This window comes from Sapajus apella, unplaced genomic scaffold (genome assembly GCF_009761245.1).
Source record: "Sapajus apella isolate SASKATOON/1434 unplaced genomic scaffold, GSC_monkey_1.0 scaffold4, whole genome shotgun sequence".
Taxonomy (NCBI): domain Eukaryota; kingdom Metazoa; phylum Chordata; class Mammalia; order Primates; family Cebidae; genus Sapajus; species Sapajus apella.
In genome coordinates this window covers 3,269,143-3,292,994 of record NW_022436944.1, presented here as the reverse complement: position 1 = coordinate 3,292,994, position 23,852 = coordinate 3,269,143, and the positions used below count along the sequence as shown (strand labels likewise).

At 35.2% G+C, this 23,852-nt stretch overlaps 1 protein-coding gene across 1 annotated transcript in view; it reads right to left on the bottom strand.

The window, feature by feature from the left end:
• SERPINI2 (serpin family I member 2) overlaps window positions 1-23,852 on the bottom strand; it is a 30,776-nt gene that overhangs the window by 1,212 nt on the left and 5,712 nt on the right. The window contains exons 2-7 of the mRNA XM_032261349.1: window positions 22,707-22,937; window positions 21,136-21,330; window positions 20,863-21,055; window positions 9,332-9,429; window positions 5,784-5,870; window positions 3,177-3,266 (exon numbers count right to left, since the gene is read on the bottom strand). Of these exons, the coding sequence (XP_032117240.1) occupies window positions 3,177-3,266; window positions 5,784-5,870; window positions 9,332-9,429; window positions 20,863-21,055; window positions 21,136-21,330; window positions 22,707-22,937 (894 nt within the window). The remainder of the gene's footprint in view (window positions 1-3,176; window positions 3,267-5,783; window positions 5,871-9,331; window positions 9,430-20,862; window positions 21,056-21,135; window positions 21,331-22,706; window positions 22,938-23,852) is intronic.

Sequence of the window (23,852 nt, the reverse complement as noted above, 5' to 3'; positions counted from 1 at the left end):
GAAAATAGATAAAGATACATAAATACATTTCCCAGAATAGATATTAAATTTAGTCACAATAGGAATAAGCAGTGACTCCCATATCTTCATAATACTAATGCCATAATGCTATTACATTAAAATGCACATCAGGATAGTTTGTTTGGAAAAATGTTAAAGTAACTTCTATAAACACTAACTTATAGTTGAAGACAATATCTTAAAAATTTAAATACCTAGAAGTATAGAATATTACATAAAAGTCCAGCCTTTTCAATCTGTTTCTTTTTCCAGGAAGAATCACATTTTGAATTGAGTCTTCATGCCATCATCAATCTACTCACTACTAAATTGGGCAGATTAGTAAAATCTCCCTTGACATAATAGCAAAGAATTTAGAGGTAGACTGAAGCAAATATTTTTTTTTTATCTTCATGCCTTCTTCTTAAATAAGTGTCCTCCATCTTTAATTAATATATTTATACAACATCTTCATCAGATGAAAGCAAATTTTACTTTCTAATATTACAATACAATAGCACTACCAAGCTAATAGCTAGAAAAAAAATTCTTAATGAATATTTTTCAATCTGCTTCTGCCCTCAACACATGACCTGAAAGAGTTCTAAATGCAATAACTTTCATTATGTCTGGAATCCCATCAATTTCAAAATCATAATTCACTATTTTTTCAGGAATGGTAACTTTCATTAGTATCTTTCACAATTTTCTTCTCAAAACTTATAAAGTTGGCCTATATCCTCAACCTTAAAAAGGTGTTTTATTCTCCTTGCAGTTTAGCTTAGTAAGGGCTTTAGATGAATATACTGCAATATAAAATTCATCTGATAGGAAAATCCAAATAAGGTATACATTTTGAACAAAAGGACTGTTTGGCTAAAAGAAAATTTCCAGGCTATATAAAAATCGATTGTACTAAACCTAAAATAATTCATCCTCAAACTTCAGAAATCATCAACAGAACACATTTTATGTACACCATGAAGCCATTTAATAGTTCACTATGGTGCTGCTAAATCACTATCTTCATTAATCTCAATGATTTCTTGAGTTCATTTGTGAAAGAAAAATTGATAAATCACTAAATATATATTGTCTTAAGATAGCAGCTCTTTCTACATCTTATACAACAACAATGGATAGTCCCTGATAAATGAGTGGCCATTTATTTTAAACAATACTTTAAAGGAGTAGCCCTAGTTTAGAAAGTCTCATTACAATAGAGAACATAAAGCAGTTCAAACTGTCATTAAGATATGCTAGTTAAGCATTATCACAAATAAATAAATAAGTAGGTTATTTGGGGTTTTGAATTTTTACTGCTGTTTTACTAATAACTGTTATTTGGCCTTAGCATATGACAAGTCATCAACTTGGAAAATAGGGTCAAACATAATTATTCTAAATGCCATGATTTATTTGCGCATTGATGCTCAATGAAGCTTTTTTTCCCATGGTACATAATTATACATTAACTGTAACAAATTAGAATTATCCAAAAGTTAAACATATAGATCAAATGACATACTTAGAATCCATTTGAACACTAACACATCCATTACCACAATTGAAGTTGTATTAATGCACTCTCGTCAATTCTAAAGCTGTTTCATTGTTTTTAAGATATGACTTTCAGAAGGGTCACTCAGCATTAGTTTCATTGAGCCAAAAAAGGGCAATGTATACCTTACTGAGCCAATAATATTAGTATCCTAGTTAACCTAACGGATTCAGATTCTGCGATTAACTATGTCTCTTCTTCCTGTAAATGACTTTATACTTTTTCACTTTCCTTTCTTCTTTTATTCACTCACTCATTCATATTTATTAATTTATTCATAATGAACACTTAGTATGTGCCAGGCACAGTGTTACAGGTTTCAAAAAGTCTTCTATTTAACTCTATGAGATGAGTACTACTTTTTTTTTTTTTTTAGATGTAGTCCTGCTCTGTTGCCCAGCCTGGAGTGGGGTGGCCCGGTCTCTCACTGCAACCTCTGCCTCTGGGATTCAAGTGAATCTCCTGCCTCAGTCTCCCGAGTAGCTGGTAGCTGGGATTACAGGTGCATGCCACCATGCCCAGGTAATTTTTGTATTTTTAGTAGAGATGGGGCTTCACCATGTTAGCCAGGATAGTCTCCATCTCCTGACCTTGTGATCCACCTGCTTCGGCCTCCCAAAGTATTAGAATTACAGGCATGAGCCACCGCACCCAGCCCAAGTACTATTACTATTAAGTTCAAATAAGATATAGGGAAAGTGTGGCTTAGAAAGGACAAGCAACTTATTTCACAACTGATAGTAAATTCAGCTGGAACTTGAGCCCAACCAAATTTTATACCCTCAGTTTGCAGGGAAACTAATATTATGTGCAAGACATTTTGGCAAATATTGGGCTGAATACAGAGGTGAGTAAAATATAATTTCTACTACCCCATGGTAACTCTCACATGAGCAGTATGACTGCAGAGGGGTTCTAAACATAAACCTGACAATTTTCCCACTGTATTCACATTTCTGGTTTCTCTTATTCACAAGAGAAATTACTGCAGCAACTATCCAGACAATCTGGATTTCCCTGTGTTGACACTGTGCCCAATGCCAATCCAGTCTGCTACTTCTAAACTCACTTTTTTTTTACCAAACTCCATCATCTTTCACCAGCCGCCCAAATTGGAGATGTGAAATTACCTTAGACTCCTCCCTTCCCCTCAAAACCTACACTAGTCACTTATTGTTTTCACATCCATCTCTGAATTCTTTCACAAATCCACACCTCTCGATTTCCATCCCCAATGTGTCATCATAGACAGTTGACCTGCATTCCCACTTTGACACTTTCAAGTCATATAACCTGAGATAAACTATAGTCTTTCTCTGAGCTTTTGTGTCTTTATGTGTCAAATGTCTAATTTTTTGGAGTGGTTTTAGTTTTAGCAATAGCTATATAAAATGGCTACCACATATGTATAATAGCCATGAGGGCAGCCATTGTTACCACCACCCTATTTTAGGCCCCTGTCATCTCTTAAAATACAATACCTGGTAAGCAAAATGCACTTAACAAATACCCACTGAAAGAACACATGACTTCAGATATGTACATTCCCATTGGAAACTGGAACTAGTTCTGCTTAACATAATCGGTTCCCCCAAAGAATTCTCAGAAAAGGTACCTGTTGGGTTATGCTTCATAATGAACAGAAATGGATGATTTGCTGTAAATTGGTTTCGAGCCAGACTCATGATCACAGGGATGTGTATACCTATAAAATAGAGGCAACAGTTATTTAGATATTTGCATTAAAAAGATCAGTAATGTAAGTATTTTCATAATACATTTTGTAGTCAGAAAAAGTCATTTTGTGTAAGGAGTTAACGTGAAAAAATAACAATTTTGTAAATACAGAGGAATTTGCAATAAATTTAAAAACCAAAGTGCCGAAGAATAAATATTAGGTCACTCATAGAATAATTCTAACTTTTATATTTATGCTCAATGAGGAAGAAAGCCAGATACCAGATTCAATTTAGGGAAAGCAGTTGAAAAAAATTATTTTTTAAACAGTAATTTTCTGTTCACTTTTTATTTGTATTATATGATTTATTTCTATAATGTTCATAATTCCTAATTCCTATTTAGTTATGTTTGCACTTCATTTTTATACTTCAAGTTTGTGGTAATCACATCTGAGCTCAAATTAATTTTTTTTAACTTACTTTTTCAAAATTATTCTGTGAGCTTAGAGCTTTTAGGATTTGTGCAGTGAATATGTGTGAGATTTTTATTATGAGATTTGAAGCAGAAATTTGCTGCCTTAAAAATTACTTTCTGTGATAATTTATATTATGTTACTCCATTACAGCATTTGTCAATATTAGAATGGGAAAATATAAAAGGTTATTTTTTCTTTCTAGACTAAATGTTTTTATGCTCAATTCAGAGATTGCCTTTACCAATAATAAAATTATTTTGTACTGTTATTTTCAGACTCCAGGAAAAATAAGATCACAATGTATCATTAAAATTGAAAAACGGTCAAATATAATCTTTGTGTGATAACATGAATGGCACCCTCCTATCCAGAATATCAAGGCTATGCGACCCAAATAAGCAGTGCATATAGGCTCATGTCTGAGTTATTAAGAAAAATTTAAAAGCAAGGCTAGTTTTACTCCTATTCCCATTTACAGTGAATACTTGCATGTTTTTGCTTTTGAGCAATCCCGGAGTGGATTTCTGAACGTCAGAATACCCAGGCTCACTATTCTGTTGAGTTTCATTGTTGATTCATCTGCCTTCTCTTAATGATTGTTACAGAATCCTAGAAAATTTTAGACTTAAAATGAGCAGCAGAGAGCAACAGCAGAAAGAGCTCTGAACTTATAGTCAGGGAACAGGAGTTGTGTTCAAATTCTGCTGTCAATCAATAGTATGACCTCAGGTAAGCCACTTTCCATTGCTGTGCCTGACTGAGCACCAATATAATGAGATCAAACAAAGATCTATAAGGACTTTTTCAGTACTGTTTAAAAGCAGCTGGAAAATTTGTCTACATGATCCAGCAATTTCATCCAAATATAACCTTTTGACTTCTTCAATATTAATATAGCTCGTCCCCTACAATCCTAGTTCCTTGAGCACAGCAATGCAAAATCCTTCAGGAGATGACAAAACTGTAATGGAGTCCAGTGTGTTTCATCCAGATGTCAAAATCCATTGGCCCGATGCAGCATTGCAAATTAATCAAGAATTTAATAAATGAATATCAATTTCATATACTTATCAGTAAGACATTTTAAATGATAAATAGCTTTTAAATATTGATTAAAATCCAAATCATATGAGGGATTAAAATAGACTTAAGAGGAATTAATTAAAGTTGCTTGTCCATTTCTAATTAATTTTAAGGCTTTTTTCTAATTATTTTTGAAGCATTATTTCTATGCAGCATAGATGCTATTTAAAATGTCATTTGTTCAAGAAAGTATGGCCTAGAAGAGTGGTTCTCAAACTAGAATGTACAAATAAATGTCCTAGTGATCTTGCAAAATGTAGATTCTGATTCAATAGGTCTAGGTTTTGGACCTAAGATTTTGCATTTCTAACAAGTTCCCAAATGGTGCTGTTGTTGGTCTATGCACTACATCTGTAATAAAAAGGACAAGCTACAAGCCACTATGGAGCACTGGTTCTTGGCTGCACATTGGTATCGCTTAGGAAAACCTAAGAAAATATTGGACTCTGAATTTCACTTCCAAAAATACTGATTTAATTATTTTGGGTTGTGGACTGGGCATAGGCATTTTTAAAGCTTCCCAGGTAATTTTTATGTGCAGGGTAAGTTTCAGAGCCACTGCCATGGAGATAATAATAAGAATCAAATGACCAAAGTGGGGACAAAGTTGACATAGTGAAAGAATGAAATAAAATACAATTATGTAAGCGTGAGCATTCCTAAAAAATAATGATTTTATATTTGAACCCTAAAGTTTTCTCCACAGTTCCTATCTGGTAATTTGAAAGTAATCCAATTTGCAAGTGAGAAAATACCAGTAGATAGGCCTCAACTCTTAATCAAAACCTTTCCCTTCCTTTTTGTATCATGCTGTGACTGAAGAGAAATATGAACAGCTTCTACAACCATGTCCTTTTTTTCCTCCTGTAGTGTATTAGACAGTAGAAGAGAAAAAGGAGATTATTACTTCAAGAGGGCCAGCACCCTAATGTTTATCCTCTCCCCATCTTTCCTCCTAGCTTGGTCAAAAATCATTCATCCTACCAGTTGATGTTGCAGCTTCACTGCCATCCTCATTTATCTCAAAGAAAACTTTTTGCATGACTTGAGAAACATATACTTCAGATGAATCTGGTAAAAAATATGAAAGTGTATTTTAGAGTTAAAATCAAGAGCCATTACCTATTAGGTTCCAGATTAATTACATTTTCTTTTTCTTTCTTTCTTTTCTTTTTTTTTTTTTTTTTAAGTTGGAGTCTTGCTCTGTCGCGCAGGCTGGAGTGCAGTGGCACAATCTCGGCACACTGCAACCTCTGCCTCCCAAGTTCAAGAAATTCTCCCATCTCAGCTGGAATTACAGGCACCTACCACCACATCAACGTAATTATTATATTTTTAGTAGAGATGAGATTTCACCATGTTAACTAGGCTAGTCTTGAACTCCTGACCTCAGGTGATCCACCCGCCTTTGCCTCTTAAAGTTCTGGGATTACAGGTGTGAGCCACCATGTCTGGCATAAGTACATTTTCTAATGATCAAAGACAAAGAAACAAATAAATGCGTTCTTTCCCACTTAGTCAATTTGCTACAGATGAAGGTGGTTTAGGTTTAGCTCTTCCAGAGATGACATATATACAGAGATAGAGAGATCAAGTTTTTTTGTGACATAAAAGGTAAATGATGTAAGCCTCAAATCAAGTATCCAACTAAGTGAAATATTTGAAGGGACAGCTTTTCCTCCCTTAGCCATCTTCTATTGACAGAATGAAAGAGGCTTTCCAGATTTGAATTAATCCCACTCTGTATGTTTAATCTCAAAGCCAAAGTGCCTTTTATATTCCGTATTTAGTTTTGATCTGAGTTTAAAACAAAATGTACTTTCCTTCAAATCTGGGGAAGCTATGAAAGTCTAAGGAACTTCTGTGTCACCTGTTATAAAATCACTTCAGAGATATGCTTTAAAACCTGTTAAAATTTTCAGCATAAGATAGTGTCTTACAATGTTTTATTCTGGGGTGGGTACAAGCTGAGAGTAAATGATCTTTTTCTCCCCTTGGTGGAACTGATGTATATGTGAAGTGTTTCTGGTAGAGTGACTTGTAAGGATAGTCCCCTTGAGAAGGAGGAAGTGAAACCAGGAGCCCACAAGCCATGTCAAGCTGGCTTTGCAAGACAAGATAGAGCTGACAATGTTCCTCAGAGGAAAAGAAAGCACGCTCTAGAAAACTGCCTGGCTCCTAATTGGCTTGCAAAAGATATTTGTAATATGTAAGTCAATAATAAATAAGTCAATGCATCTGAATATGTCTAGTGATAGAAACCTGTAAAATAGAGAAAGATGGGTATCCACACTATTAGTGTGAATTAACTGAAATGCAAGGGAATATTTCTCTCAAGGTCAGGCAAATAAGCACCTTCTTCTCCCAGGATTGCCTGGAGTAACATCAATAAACACAGAGGGAGTGACCTGGTGGCCCATACCAAGAGCAACAACCAAAAGGCAGGTTAGGTAGAAGTGAAGAATTTCACCCAGTTTAGCACCTCACCAGCCCAAATGACTCCCTGGCTATTAGAGTAAACGCCTTAGTCTCCTTTGTCCCATCTCACTATAGATAAAACCCAGTCCTAGGAAAAGAACAGGACCTGAAATATAATAGGTTAGAAGTAACAATGTGGACTCTATAAACTCATTCATTATACCTTCGAAATAATTATTTGTCTTAAATTTTAAATGAAAATTCTAAGTACATTGTTATTAAATTAGGAGAACAAGAAAACAATACATTTGCTAGAAGATGTGCAAGTAAATATTAATGTGATACTCTTTCCACTTGCTTTATATTTAACTATGTGCCAAATGCTAAACTACACGATTTACATACATTCTTTTATTTATTTCCCCAGTCACTACATTATCTCATTTAACAGATTAGAATGATTAGACTCAGAAAGATTAATTATGTTACTACAGGGCTACACAAGGAGTAGTAACTCAGTGAGAAGTCAAATATTTTTCTCAAAGTTTCCAAAGTAACTCTATAAAAACATTTTATTCAAAATTTGTGAACCATATAATTATAATAGCTGGGCTGCTTCATAGTAGCCTTTAGTGAATGTCTATTGTACACATAATAAGTAGAGATAGCAGAGAATTTACCGTGCTCCTAGCTAACAGCTGAGGTATCAGCATTGGCTACGACTATTCTATTCTAGGAAATAAGACAGAACCAAAATGGTTAAAACAACTCAAATAGGTAACTCAAGAGGGAAAGAACAGAAAATGCTGGACTGCTCAGTGTTATTTTCTTGCATAAAATCTTTCACGAAACACTTTGGAAGTATTTTCTTTAAAAATCTGCCTGTAACAGGAGATTTTATAGAAGTCACAAATTGCTGGGAATTTGCAGAACAAGTGGCTGTTTGAAGTGTCTGAGGCATGTTGAGCGATCTCCTTATGACCGGAAAGAAGTTTCAGAAGAGGAAGTGTATGAAAAATGGTTTGTATTATTGAGGTGGTTGTGTCTCAGAGCACACTTACAGAGCATCCTGTTGCAGTATTTAATGTTGACCATCTCATATCTAGTGCTGATAAAATTGTCAGAGAAGTCAGATCTATCTGTCAGTGTGAGAACAAGTAGCTACACCATGTGTGCAGGTGATAACGAACATTTTGATATTTGTGACCTCATTCAACTCCTCCATCAGAAAGTTTTTCATTCTGTTCATTTGCCCACATAATTGTTGAGCAATGACTAAATTAACAACATATTTTCAAAGCCCAGATAGCTATATAGAAATATGTAAAACATTTCTGCAAGATTTCATGTTATGATTCAAAACTCCATCAGACAGACAAGTTTAGCCCCCTTCTTTTAGAACAGAAGATTGGATGTAAAAGAGGGTAAGTAACATGGGAAAAACTGGCCCTCTTTATCCATTCTTTTTAGCTAGTTATTTTTTAACTAGTGAGTACCACTGAGACTAGAAGAATTAAAAGACTGTCTTGACTTTGTTGTGCAAGTGAACGTGTTAGCCATGCAGGACTCCCCTGGTGTGAGTTAGCATAAGAGCACCATATTCTCAGATGTGTTATCAGCTCAACAGACTCTGTTGCTAAATCTGCAAGCTGTAGCGTTACAGTTTCTTGATTATGTTCATCATCCAGCAGCTTATGGATGACTATTTCATGTGTTCTCATATTAGTGAATTAATACTTGCAAATTGGTTTGTAAGAGCTATATTAGCTCCGCTTAGACGAGAGACTCAAAGTTGTAATTCCCGTTATTCAGATGAGGAAATCCAAACTGGGCAGAAATACAAACCCATATAATACTTTTACTTACATAATTTTATTAGAAATATAGCTAGAGTGCTTATCTAATATTCTAAAATGCTTTTTTGACTTTCATTAAGAAAAACTACTTAAACATAAAATAATGGGCTTGTTTACAGACAGCTCAGCATGACTATGACATTTATTCACTGTGCATATATTTACCAGAGCTGAATGCTCTTTCAGTTTCAAGCTTAGTTAATGCAGTCCTAACAAAAGAAATTAACATGACAATATAAGAAATACTTATCATACTACCTGTTATTCCAGAAAGGTCGCAGCCACCACTAAATATCTCAGTTATGTTCAAAGAATACAAAACATCTTTGAAGTCTACTTTTTGTTCTACTTTAAATCTGTTATTTAAAAAAGAAGAAGAAAAAGAAAAGTCTTAAAACTGCACATTTTTGCTACCAGTGTTTTTATAATGGATGACTTGGAGGACAATATATTATAAAATATTTTGTTTTTATTATCTCAATTACATTTTCTCACATTTCACAACATTTTCCCCAGCTCCAACAATCAATTCTGGGTTGCTAGTATCTTACTTCCCAGATAAATGGTTGGAAGAAAGAGGGAACAGAAATTGTATTTTTTTGAAGTAACAATTACCAAACAAAACTAGGTGAGAATTCTAAGTTCTATCTAAGGTCTCATTTGTGTGGCTCCTTTCTAACAAGACTCAAATTTCCCTGTTATGTATTGAAGATTTCACACCATCAAAGATGGTTCCTGGCAGATTTCCATGACATGATGAGCAGGGAACAGGAGTCCGCAGTCCTTGGAGAAGACTGTTAGCTATTAAGGAACAGAGAAGCATTTATAACCTATCGTTCATCTCGCGCATTGTCCCAGTTGATGGGACATTCTTCAGTTTATGGACAGGCCTAACATCTTCTGAATAGGCCCTGTAAAATGATAAAGGAATGGGAACCAGATTTCTTTCACAGGAAATAAAAAACAAAAAGTATAGGAACTAGCCAGTGCTTCCAACACAGAGCCATAAGTTAGGATGCTAGTGTCTGGGATGCTAAGTCTGTGCCTTAATTTGCCTCACCTATGAAAAAGGAATTTAACAAGATAATCCCAAAAGATTTTCTCATCCACTGATCTTCTGTGATTCCAAGTCAAAAGCAACCACTAAACCTCACTTTCTCATTTACATAAAAAGGTGGAAGGGGGGCGGGGTGGGGCGGGGGGAAGAAGCTAGTATTTACTGACTTCATAGAAGCTTAAAACATTAATTTGCATTTTAAAGCCAGATTGGAACTGTTTATGAAAGAAAAGACACCTGTAATAATCTTAAACAGGGAGTTACATATATTTCCTGCATCAGCAAAATTTCCAGCAATTCCCACTGAAGAGCTTCGTCTATGCCTTCTGGGCATTGGTCCCTGTGCTTCCCAGTTAGAATGTATACGCTACTGCTCAAGATCCTCATTCACTCAAAAGGTAGCCCCATATCTAGAGCTAGAAATTAGGTGGGGCGATTAGTCTAATTAAATCATTGTTTTAATGGGCAAATACTGAATGAGCTTCTTAATTATAATTCTCCAAAACAATGTGCGTGCTGTGGCAGAACTCTACTGGGACTAAAATATTTCTTAGTAAAATAATATGAACTTTTGGAAAATGATAACTCATTCAGAACCTGTTTACATGGGAATGGACACAACATACACATTAACATCTGCTGATAATGAAAATGGCTCATTCTATGCCAACTGTTTTCAACTTCTTCTTTGTAACTTCCTACTAAGAAAGATAATATGCAACATGATGGTTTGGAAGTTGGGCTCTTTTCCTGTTTTTATTACCACAGTCTTCAAATTGAAGGCAGTATGGGCTTTTACAGGGTGGAGAATATATGTTCTAATCTACCTACAAATGGCCATAATAGTTCAATAATTTTAGGATAATGACAAGAATACTGCAAGACTTATTACAACTTCTAATAATGCCTGATTATCATTGGAGGGTCATTTAAGTAACAGTCCTGCTCTAATATAGTCCAGTGAAACCTACAGCAATAGAAACACATTCAGCCATCTAATGAAAGTATAATCTACAGCCAATTCCTAATTATCCATAATTATTGGAGCCATGCATAGTCACATGTGAAGAAGCACTACCATGTGTTAGGTACTTAATATAAATTATAGTTTTTAATCTTCACAAAAATCTAAGGGAGTCAGCATTATTATTTCCATTAATGTATAAGAAAATAGAAGCCTGAGGAGGTTAATTTCCAGGCTCAGGGTCAAGATAGGTTCCAGAGCTATGATTTAAACTCAGGTCCAATTGAAGTCAAAGCTAATGTGCTGACTGCCACTACCATCTAATCAAAATGTAATTCAATACCACCATATTGGTCAATATATATAATGTCCCTCTTCCAAAGTTTATGAGTCCTCATATTTCTCCCAGATGTGGTTCATTTTCCCTTTTCCTGGATCCTCCTCTAAAATTGTCAAAAGAACAGCAGGCCATGGTAAAACAATGAGCAGCAAAATGCTAGATAGGCAATTAGCAACTAAATCATGAAATGTATTTTTAGCATATACACATAATATCTATTTGCTTAAAAGACTGTAGTAATTCACTCCCAAATGTAACCATTGGGCTGAACCCAATTTTACACAGGTAAAAGCTGCAGAAAAATGAGAAACAATCCTAATTTTTATTTTAAGAATGACCTACTTCTGGCCTCCAGGCCCTACTGGGGAATGTCCCTTCTTTTCCCCTTACCTCCAGAGTTCTTATCTAATGAAAAAAAGTCTTAGATCAATCTCCCTCTGGGTTTGTGTTATTATTATCTGAAATCCCAGCTTTGGTACAGTGGGCTTGAGTCATTCTTGGTGTATTAGGCTATCTTTACAGTACTATAAAGAAGTACTTGAGACTGGGGTAATTTATAAAGAAAAGAGGCTTAATTGGCTCACAGTTCCAACAGCTATACAGGGAGCATGCTATTGGCATTTGTTGCATTTGTTGGTTATTGGGGAGGTATCTGGAAACTAAGAATCATGGCTGAGGACAAAGAGGAACAGGAATGTCTTACATGGCTGGAGTAGGAGGAAGAGAGACAGGGGGCAGGGGCTACACACTTTTAATCAACCAGATCTCATGAAAACTCTAGCAGGAGAATAGCACTGAAGGGGGAAATTTGACCCCATGATGCAATCACCTTCCACCAGGCCCCATTTCCAACACTGGGGATTGCAATTTGACATGAGATTTGGGTGGGGACATAAATCCAAACCACATCACTTGTACTGGTCATAGCTGGAACCAACCAAACCAAGCCTTAGGGTGGCTCATGAGGAGATAAATGCAACACAGTCTTTGACAGTGGCAGACCTAGATGGTTATGAGAATACACAGTAAATTCTGGTCACTTTCCAATTACCTCATCGAGTGTGTGTGTGTGTGTGTGTGTGTAATAATTAAAATAATCTATTAACCTCACAGGCTGAATTTAAGACACTTTCTGCTACATATGAAATATATCTGCATAATGTTTAAAGTATACCTAGTATTCCCATTTTTATCCATATCCAATATGTCAAAGTAAATGAACATTTTGTAATCACTACTGCAGCTGGTCAAGACGTATCTATTCTCAGATCCAGTCTCATTTTCTTTGCCTTCCTCTCAGCCACACACAACTTACATTCACCCACTTATAGATCAAGACTGGCCAAGCCTAGAATTAATTTCCACCCAGCAAAAAGATGACCCTTTATGTCCTATGTTAAGGGTTATATCTTTTGAAAACTCTCCTTGGTACGGCTACGCCAGATCTCTCATCCTACTGCTCACCTGTCACTGATGGCTTGTTCTGTTCTGTGCTCCCCCTCATTCTTGCCCCAGAGTCACCTGTTTTCAGACTCCTGGCTGCAGTCTTCTCGTATTAGTCCGGCCATTAATTAGTTGTGTGACTACAGGCAAGGTATTTACCTGTTTCCATCTTATCTGCAACCTGAATATAAAACTAGATCTTTATCAAATTTATTGAGGGATTAAGTGAGACATGATGGGGGCATCTATTACAATGTTGGCATTATAATGTATGGCTACTAAGTGTTAGAATTAACAATACGAATAACATTTAGCTAACATTGAATACTAAAAATTGTATACACATCATCTCATGGAATCCCAACACTAAGAGGCATGTATTATTATTACTGTATTTAACAGTAGAAGAAAAATCTTAGAAAAGTAAAGTAATGTGCTTAAAGTTATATAGTAAGAAAGTGCAGAGCTCTGGGTCTTCAATATTATTTTCAGTAATCTGTTTTCAACAGTTGACAAAAGGTGCTGTGAGATGCCACATCAGCCAATATTTTTAAAGAATGACATCTCTCAGAAAGACTAGAAATCGCTATTATTAAGATAGTACTATACTTTTGAATAGAACTGTAGTGCTTAACAACTTTAAAGGCCCAGACTTCCAAAAATTCAGCGAGAACTATAAAACCTCTCCCAAGGAAAATACATAGATAACCTTACATGCATAAACTTGCAAATAATTTCAGGGCTTCAAGGACCCTTGGAAGTATATCCCAGACCTCTCTGTAAGTCCATGGTGCCCAGATAAGGAGTGCTACAAAAGAGCAAGAATTCACAGCCCTCTTGTTTTCTAGTAAGTTGAGCCCGAATCCCCCAAACAAACTATGTCTTCTTAACTCATATCTAGTTAGTCACATATTCCAACAACTTCACCAGTTCCTTACTATTCCCAGTGAAACTGCTCCCTTTAAACACTCTTTACTTAATGTCTGAGTTGTTGCAGTGGTTTCTTAACTGATCTTTTGGGCTTTAGTCCTTCCCTCTTCAACACATCATGGAAATCACCACTACTCAGTTTAAAGTAACAGTGTTTGTTGAAAAGTACTATCTTTTTATATACATGCTTTTTGCTGCAGTCACAGAGAGGAAACATGCACAGTTCTTCACTTCAAGTAGCTTATGGGTCAGAGGGGAAGATGAACAATTAACTTTAATGTAACTGCTACACAGAAATAAACACAAGGTACTAGGAGAACTTTTCCCAACGGGGAGAAGGGAAGATGCTTGTATAATCTTTCATGAAGAGATCAGAAAGGCTTTCTAAAACCCAGACTTAATTTTAAGGACCAATAGAAATTATACAGGAAAATAGGGATGGTTGGCAGGGATGGAAGCAGTAAATGAGGAAGAGGGAAATTTTTCAGACAAGTTATCCAGGGTGAACATAGTCATTGTGACTGCTACATATATCTTTCTAAAACACTGATTTAATCATCTTATTGTTTTACTTGGACATTTTCAGTAATTCTTCATTGCATATAGGATTTATTCCTCAATTCCTTTAAAACTCAGCTCAAGTCCTTCTTTCACAAAGCCTTTGTTTACAATTCCAGTTTCCAATGCCCTCGTCCTTTTTGTGAACTTTCTAATGCTGATTATACCATTCTTTTAGTTCTTACTGTACATTGCTATGTAGCCTTAGTGAATTTCTTGTGCAAATCTTGTACTATTGCATTTATCAATAGGTGGTAACCATCATATCAATAAGGAAACTATTGCTTTGCATCTGTCCCAGCCTCTTGCCCATAGTAGAATCCCAATCAATATGTGCTTTTGAACAGGAAATACGCTATCATCTAATAAGTATCAAACTAATAAGGCTGTGAGCCAATAGACATGTGAGCTAATCCTTCTCTGTCAACACTAACTGAATGGCAATTAATTTATCTTTTCAGTGACTCAGTTTTCTTATCTGTGAAATGGGAAAATAACCAAGTGAGATGATAAAATCACAACATCTACTATTAAAATATAAATGCTAATGCTTCACAAAGTTAAAAGTTACTTGTTTATTTACCTTATTTATAAGTATTAAGTTATTTTTGCCCATACACACAATTTTTAAACTCTATTCTCAGAAGAATCCAGCATATAGCAATTATGTTTTAAACTCTTCAAGCTAAAGAAGTTTGATTACTAAAATATTTAGAGGATCTCATACTACATTTAGACAAAGTAGTCTGATTATTTTAGCTAATATTCAACTGCAGGATGATGTTTAAAATTATATATCTAATATGTTACAGAATATAAATAATGGAAAGCACCTGAGTGTTTTTAGACAATATCTTATTGGCCTCAAGTCTAAACTAGTTATACACAAAAGAGAAGAAGAAGTGATTCTTAAGCAGTAACTGTACTCCAAATAGTCACTCACATGCTCCTTTCTATGTAGCTTATATGTAAGCATTCTTATGATTTTTTTGGCATGTGTTAAACTTTGCTACCAAAGAGAAATTTCGTTTTACAACAATACAGAATTTATTATAGCTGGTGTTATGGGTTGAATTGTGTACACCCCCTTTTCCAAATTCATATGTTGAAGCCCTAACCCCCAGTACCTTTTAATGTCACCTTATTTGGAAATAGGGTTATTTTAGATATAATGAATTTAGGCTTAGGCCACACTATAGTAGAATGGGTCTTAATCCAATATGATTGGTGTCCTTATATTATGAGAACACCACATGAAGACAGATGGCTACATGGCAACAGAAGAAAAGATTGGAGTGATTTATCTACAAGTAGAGGAACACCAAGGACTTTCAGCCACTACCAGAAGGTAGGAAGAGGCGAGGAAGGATTCTCCTAGTGGTCTCAGTGAGAACATACTGTGCTGACACCTTGATTTTGGACATTTAGTCTCTGGAACTGAGAGAATAAATTTCTGTTGTTGTAAGCCACCTACTCTGTTGTGTTGCATTGTTATGGCAGCTCTAAAAAACTAATGAAGCTGATCAAGCTGTTCCAATTTTATCAAAATCTTTAGTTATTGGTTTGAAAACCATTACATGTTTATTCATATGTAAAAGAACCACAACACTCAGTAATAAAAGGTAAAACTGTCAGTCTACCCCAAATATTTATTGAGCGTATATCATTTTCTCTCTTCTGTACCAAACACATATTTTAAATGGGTATTTTTCTGTTGTGAGGAAATTGTTCATTTTGGGAGAAGTATATTTCAGAATTTTTAATCCATAATTTGGTGCTCAGGAAACTTACATGAATGTGATAAATGTGTTCTGATAAGTTAAAGTTGTTAATGAGCTAAATCCGGAAGCAAATTGTTCCTTTAGGAAATCAGAGGACATTCATTTAGCAGAAAGTGAACACATTTTAACTGTACTGATGTATTTATGTGATTAAATAATTAATAACAAATTTCTGTTATGAATTTTTTAAAATTTTCAGTTTTCTTCCTATAGAGAGAAGTTTTTAAGTAAATGGCTAGTGTCCTATTTTTCATGATGTTCCATGTATGGGAAGGAGGGAAAGCCTGGTCAAGAGACTCAGAGAGAATAAATTTAGAGTAACTGGAAAGTTGAATCCTGGTTTTTAAGATAGTTAAATAAAAGAGAAATAATATAGAATTTCTTTCTTTGAAAATATTTATGTAATTTAATTCAATAATACTTATTTAGCACATACTGTATACCATGAAGTGTGCTAGGGACAACAGAAACTAATGTATACAAGACCTACTCCACTGTCCGAGAAATCACATTTTAATAGGACAGACAGGAATGTGAGCAAGAAATAAAAATGCAATGTAATAAGTGCTATGATGAAAATTTTCATGAAGTGTTCTAGAAATATAATGAATGGTTCACTCTAACTAGGCATGTTTGAGAAAATCTACACGGAAGCAGTAACTTTGAGGGAAACAATGGAGGACTAATGGAAGTTATTGGTCAGACACCATAGAGAAGGCCTGCCACACAGAAGAGAAAGGAGTGGAGTCTGAGAAGTCAGAGAAGACGATGTTTCTAGTCTGGTACTGACTGGGCAGTGATCTTTTCAACAAAGAAAAAATACAGCCATCATTTATTTAGCACCTCCTAGTTGCCAGACTTTGTGCTATGAATAGTAGTATGTAATGAGATACTGTAACTGAGTCTACCAAGTTTTTAAATATCATTGGTGGCTGCAATTTGTATGGAAAAAGGAGATACAACTGCCAACTATTGTTTTTGTTTCTATATAAGTGAAGATTCAGATTCAGCTTTTAAGGCAAATTGTTCTTTTATTTGGGAAAGCAATACAATGGGCTTTTTCATTTTGCAAGTAGAACCAGTGGGATGGAGATGGAGAATTTTGAGATGCTGAGGGTGTAAGCTATTTTATATGATATGAAAACATTGTTTTCACTGAAATTTCCTGCTATATATCCTTTTTTTGTCTTTTCTTTTTTTGAGATAGGGTCCTGCTTTGTTGTCCAGGCTGAGTGCTGGAGTGCAGTGCCAGGATCACAGCTCACTGAAGCCTCAAACTCATGGGTTCAAGTGATTCTCCTGCCTTATCCCCCACAGTAGCTGGGACTACAGGCACATACCACCATGTCCAATTAATGTTTTTATCAAATTTTTTTCTAAAGACAGGGTCTTTCTTTGTTGCTCCAGCTGGTCTTGAGCTCCTAGGCTCAAGAGATCCTCCTGTAATCCCAGCTTCCCAAAGTGCTGGGATTACAGGCATGAGCCACCACACTTGGCAACCAGAGATTCTTGTCACAACTAGGAAGCTGGCCTTAGAGAGCATGGAAGAAAATCTGGGTCACCTTCTCTTTATAGTGGGAAATGTTGGAGGACTCTCAATGCTGAATGGGAGGGAGGTGTAAAGACAGCTCTTTTGGGTGAAGGTGGGCACTAGCACTGTTGCAATGGCAGGCTAAGTATAACAACAGACAGAAGGAGACTCTTTGGTACAAGAAATAGTCTATACTCAAGGAACTATCATGCTTGGTACCTGGTTTTAAAGTGCTTTCTATGTTGTAAGCCCCTTTGGCTGTCATCAAGCTTTCGGTAAAATTTGCTTAAACACTGAAGTCGTTCTTCTTGTATTAGTTTGCCAGGGCTGTCATAACAAAGTACCACAAACTGGGTGTCTTAAATAAAAAACAGATTGCCTCACAGTTGCAGAGGCTAGAGGTCTAAAATTAAGATGTCAGCAGTACCGGATCCTTCAGAAGACTGTAAGGGAAAAATGTGTCCTACGTCTCTCTTGTTGATTTGTAGATGGCCATCTTTTCCCTGTGTCTCTTCATATCATCTTCCCTCCATGTGTATCTCCGTCTAAATTTTCCTTTTTAGATGACACCAGTCATGTTGGATTAGAGCCCTGCCTAATGACCTCCCTTTCATTACTCTGTAAAAATCCTGGCTCCAAATAAGGCAACATTCTGAGTTACTGGTTAGAACTTCACAATATGAATTTGGGTAGGGGGATACAATTCAACCCATAACAGTTGTTCTTGGAAGATTTAAGAGAGAAGACTGTTTCTACACTGTGGGAGTAGTTGTATGAGAAGTGTGGCCCTAGTGTGGAGATGCTGATAACAAGGCCAAACAGTTCAGAGAAGTCTACACGATGGCAGCTTGGAAAGATTTTTGGACTGTGAAACATTCCTCTAAGGATTCCTAAAAATGCTGACAAAGAAAATTCTAGTGAAAGCCTGTATTTCTTCCTGTCAGTTGAGGTTGGGGCTTATCCATTATTATTTAGATGGAAAAATCTGGCAATAAATATCAATATCCACATTTTATATTGATAAAACCACAACTCAAAATAGCCAAGTAACTCTCCTGAGACCCCACTAGTGGTACATGTCAAACTCAGTATTTCTTTTTTGTCTACAAGACAGTGATTACTGGTACATTTCCAAACTCAGTATTTCTTTTTTGTCTATAAGACAGTGATTATTTCAAAGCTGAGAGAAGTCAATTTGAAAATAAACAATTTAATTTCAAAAAATATTTCAGTTATTAGAAGGTAAACCATCTGTCATATATACCATTATACCCTGATGTTTGGAACAGTGGGTGCTCAAAAATATATATATTCTTTGAAAAAAAGAATAATATGAGGTAGAGATATTCAAATGGCAGGGAAGTAAAACAGATGTTGGGGTTAGAGATTCAGATTTTAAAAACAAGAATAACGAGATAAATAACGTTTCTCAGAGAGACTAAGAAGAAAATTCTGAAGATGAAACTCTGTTAAGCATTTTTATTTGAGAACAGAAATAAAAGTAAGCCAAGAAGCAGGGAAAATTTCCAGAAAGAGAGAAAGAAGTCAGTAGTGTCCTGGGGACTAAAGGAAGAAAGCTTTTCAAGAAAAAAGGGATGGTTAATATTACTTTGATCAAGATCCCAGAGTTAGGATGAAAGAAGTAGAGGATACTTCTTTCTGCACAATATGAAAGAAGGTAAAGAGAAGATTAGTGAAGATTTACAAAAATTTTGAGTGATCTATATAAATAGGAGAAAGAGCTTGCCTGATGATAGGTTTTCTTTAAGATATAGGAGATTGACACACATGTTGGAAGTAAGAGAAATTGACCTAGAGTAGTAAGTAAAGGAAAGAGTTAATGTCTTGGTGCGGTGTGGGTAGGAATAAAGAAAGTTCTCAAGAGTAAGCAAGGAGTCCTGAGTTCTAGTCTCGGTGAGGCCAGAAGTGACTCCTTTCCAGGTTTCTACTCCAACAGAATCAGTAGTTACTGTAGTTGAAGAACAAGAGTGGCTTTCTATTTTTTTTTTTTTTTTTTTTTGAGACTGGGTCTCACTCTCTTGCCAGGCTGGAGTGCAGTGGCACAATCTCGGCTCGCTGCAAACCTCTGCCTCCCGGGTTCAACTGATTATCCTGCCTCAGCTTCCCAAGTAGCTAGGATTAGAGGCACCTGCTACCATACCCAGCTAATTTTTGTATTTTTAGTAAAGATGGAATTTCACCACATTGGCCAGGCTGGTCTTGAACTGCTGACCTCAGGTGATCCACCTGCCTCAGCCTCCCAAAGTGCTGGGATTACAGTCATGAAGCACCATGCCTGGCCACGAGTGGCTTTTGAGTGGACTCAGAATTGAGGAGAGTTGAGAAGAGAATTAGAAAAGGGACAATGACAAGGAGACAAGAACATTAAAAATGTTAATGAGACTACGGTTGAAATAACTAATGACATAAATAGCTAGATCCTGACTAAGTGAAAAAGGAAGTAAAAACCAAGAGGTTTAAGAGATCAATGGCCAGAAACAGAGGAGCACAAAATAAGCAGGGGCCTGATGAGTTTGAAGAGAATTTTAGAAATAAAACAACAGTATGTAATCAATTGGACATATATATCTTTTCAAAAGTTCGGGTACAGTGTGAATTGAGTCATTTGGACACACCTTTTTCTTTGAAGTTTCTCCTGTCCCTTAGAAGCATGATGTAAAAAATTAGTTCATAATTATTGCTTCTTGAGATAACCCTTTGCGGTTTCTATTTTGTACTACCTATCTAAAATTGACTGTAGGAATCTGTTTATAATTCAATGATTGTTAGAGCACTATCTGTTAAAGTGATATAACATATCTTTCAATCGTATAAAACATACCATTAAAGTATTGTTTTCTAAATTCCAATCAGGAAAAAAATGGAGAAAGATAAATTAGCATGATAAAAACACAATAATTCCTTCTAATCCCAGCATTCTAATTTTAAGACATATACTTATTCTTTTTAAAGAAAACTAAGCATTGAAATTCAGTTCTCCTCACGGTGAAGCAAAGCTAGCACAGGTACCCTGCCTTAGTGTCCAAAAGTAGAGCAAAATTTCCAAATGCATTTGTATTTCCATTTGTGTCAATAGACTTTTTAAATATTTGTTACCTTTCAGCTGGCTGTTCAAATTTCTACATCAGTGGAAACGTAAGAGCTAGTATAATAAAGTTACCAACCTAGGGAGGCTTATTTCCACTTCCTCTTCTTGCATCTCAGAAAGCCATTTTAGAATTTGTTGAGCAGTAATCAGTTTTTCTACTTCTTCTATATTCATACCTTCTGCAGGAAGTATGATAATTAAACTAAATTCATCACCTTTATAAGGCAATTCTAAAACTTGGTAGTTCATGGAAGATTCAGAAAAATAACCTGGAATAGACGAAATAAAATATCAAATATACTTGGCAATTCCCAAGACTATGCTTAGGAACTGTGGTTTCTCATATTACCATATTTTGTTCTCAGAAGAGCCTTCATCATTGGAATTCTAACAGTTGAACCATTTTTCTTAGTAAAATTTATCAGCTGTGTGTCCTCTTTTCTGAATTTCTGTTTCCAATCTCCTTTGAAATAAATAGCATTCACCAGGACAAGCCGAGTCAGAGGGCCAAATTCTTCCCCTGAAAACATGTCTTTAATTTTTCCTAGGAAGGGGGTGGAGGAGGAGGTAAGAAGAAATGTGCAATAGTGATTCAGTGGAATTGCTTTGAATAGAATTAAAGCAAAAATGTCTTTTGCAGATCAGTTTTGGATAGGGCATGTTATCATCTAAATATGGTAATTTTGAGACTAAAAGGGATTGCTATTAAATATTTCACCAAGTAACAGGTACGAATGGAATTTCACTAGGAAATTAGAAATATGAGACTGTTTTAGGCAAATTTGGATATACCTAGACTCTCTTCAGTAAGATCATTTGTATCCATTGTATGTCAGACATAAAGAATAAAAATATTTCTTCTTCCATATTTACTGGCATTATTCCATCTATTTCAAGGTCTTCTAACATGTCAATCACCATTAGTAAGTTAATGGTACACTCAAACTTGCCAATCTGACAGCTGCGTTGACTGACTATTGGAAATGTAAAAGAATGGAGGTTACTAGTATAATTCCTTTTCTCCAAATAACGGGTCTCCTATTTCTATGTCCAGTGAGCTGTTCCAAATTATGAGAAATAGGCATGACTGGGTGTCATGGAGCTGTCTAGTGATACCCTCATTTCCTATACCTGTGAACATGGCTCACCACACCTATTTCACATTTTCAACTTATGTTTCCCTATATAAGGCTTCTTATAAAGAGTATAGCAGTGTGTTATAACATAACATTTTTAGCTGATTAAATAAATTACTATTAATTGAGGGCTTGGTATATGCTTAACACTGCACATATGTTATTTACATTATTATTAAAACTCCAAATAATGCAGAAATGTTTTAATAATATCCTCATTTTAAATGGAGCATAGCTTATAACTTTCCAAGGTTTCAACTCAGACTTGTATGAATTTAAATTTATTATATCCCTCTGTAGTCAACTATGAAATTTTTGCTAGCTTGCATTTAAAGTTTAGACTACCATATTTATGATAGAACTATTAACATTTATTATTAAATATTAACACATTCAACTGAAACATGTTAATCATTTTCAGCATCTGTGGGAAAGAAGCCATTTGGGATTGACAGATTTAACTTCTACCTGGCCAAAGAAATTATTTCTGCTTTTATATCTGAAAAATTTGTTTTAACCAAAATTATTATTAAAATTACTTCATTAAGAATTCTATAAGCAGGTACCTCCAAAAAAAAGTAAAAGAATCAGCATACTCTTCAAAGCAGCTTATAATTTATCCCAGTTTTAAACTTAGTATTAATTTAAATAGCAGTGAAATGAAATAGGATATTTGATTCCTTTGATCCACAGTGCAGTAGGAAAATATTCAGCCATTCTTTAGGATATTAAAAACCATGAATACAATGGCAAATAATAATTTTATGAAAATGGGAAACTTTACCATCTGTTTTGCTTTCTACCCAGGTACTTATCATCTCTGCACAAGCTTTCGCATCTTGAAAATCCACCAGTTTTATAGCACTCTGAAAAAATTCCTTGTTGCTATGGAGATACTGTTCTTTCACAGTGAATCCTTCTTGAAGGTAGAGGGCATTGGCAAGATTAAATGTAAATTCCTGTTTTTTTTCTGAGATGGCAGAGAAAAATGACTTCAGTTCGAAAAATTCTTCCCCTAGAAAATAATTTTAATGTATACTGGCATATTGAACAACATAAAAACAACAGCTTTTCAGCTTTGCTATCTAAGTGCTCTGATTCATATAGCCATTTTTTGTACCCTTAGGTATAACTAACAATCCCTTCAAAGTTAGTATAAATATTTTAAGAATGTATCTCCTGTAGAATATGCATTTTGTAGAGGAATTATCTTTTATATAGAAAAAAGAGTGTCCATGTAAATTTGAAATTTGTCAAAAACAAGAGTATGCATTTATAGAAGCCGAAGGAAAGTCCCTTTTGATAGTCACATTTAGCTCATTTTTAGTTGTTGAAATTTATGTTTAGAATCTTATTCTTTGCATAGCATGAGCATGTAATACCTCTGAAAAGGAAATGCTAATGAATGCTGATGGGGGTATGACAGTGAAGAGCAGCAATCCTTTTCAATATTACTTTTATTTCAGCTTAGGAAAAAAGTTGTTCTCCTATATGCAACTGCACTTGTCCAGGTTTTAAAATTTACAAGGCAACCTCTGTAATCATCTCTAGAGATGTGTAAGAATCAGAATTGCCTATTTCTACAAGTTCATGAATTTATACATTTTTGGCTATTGACATCAACAATAAAAATCTTTAACCATTTTAACTATAACCACTAGCCAAAATAAGTCAGTCAGAGTCAACTGAAAGAATCACTTCAGGCCTATTATTTATTTTTGGATTGTTGTGACTGAAATGTTGTCTGGAAGCTATATATGCCTATGAGAGACATCTCCCTTGATATTTGGTTTAGTAGCTTCCTATTCATTACCAAAGTGTACCGACAGTTTTCATTTTCTTCTGGCTTCATCTTATAACTCAATCATTAAGTCTTGTAACTCTATTTCAAATAGGTTCTTCCAGGGTCTTCATTATATTTTCAGTAAAC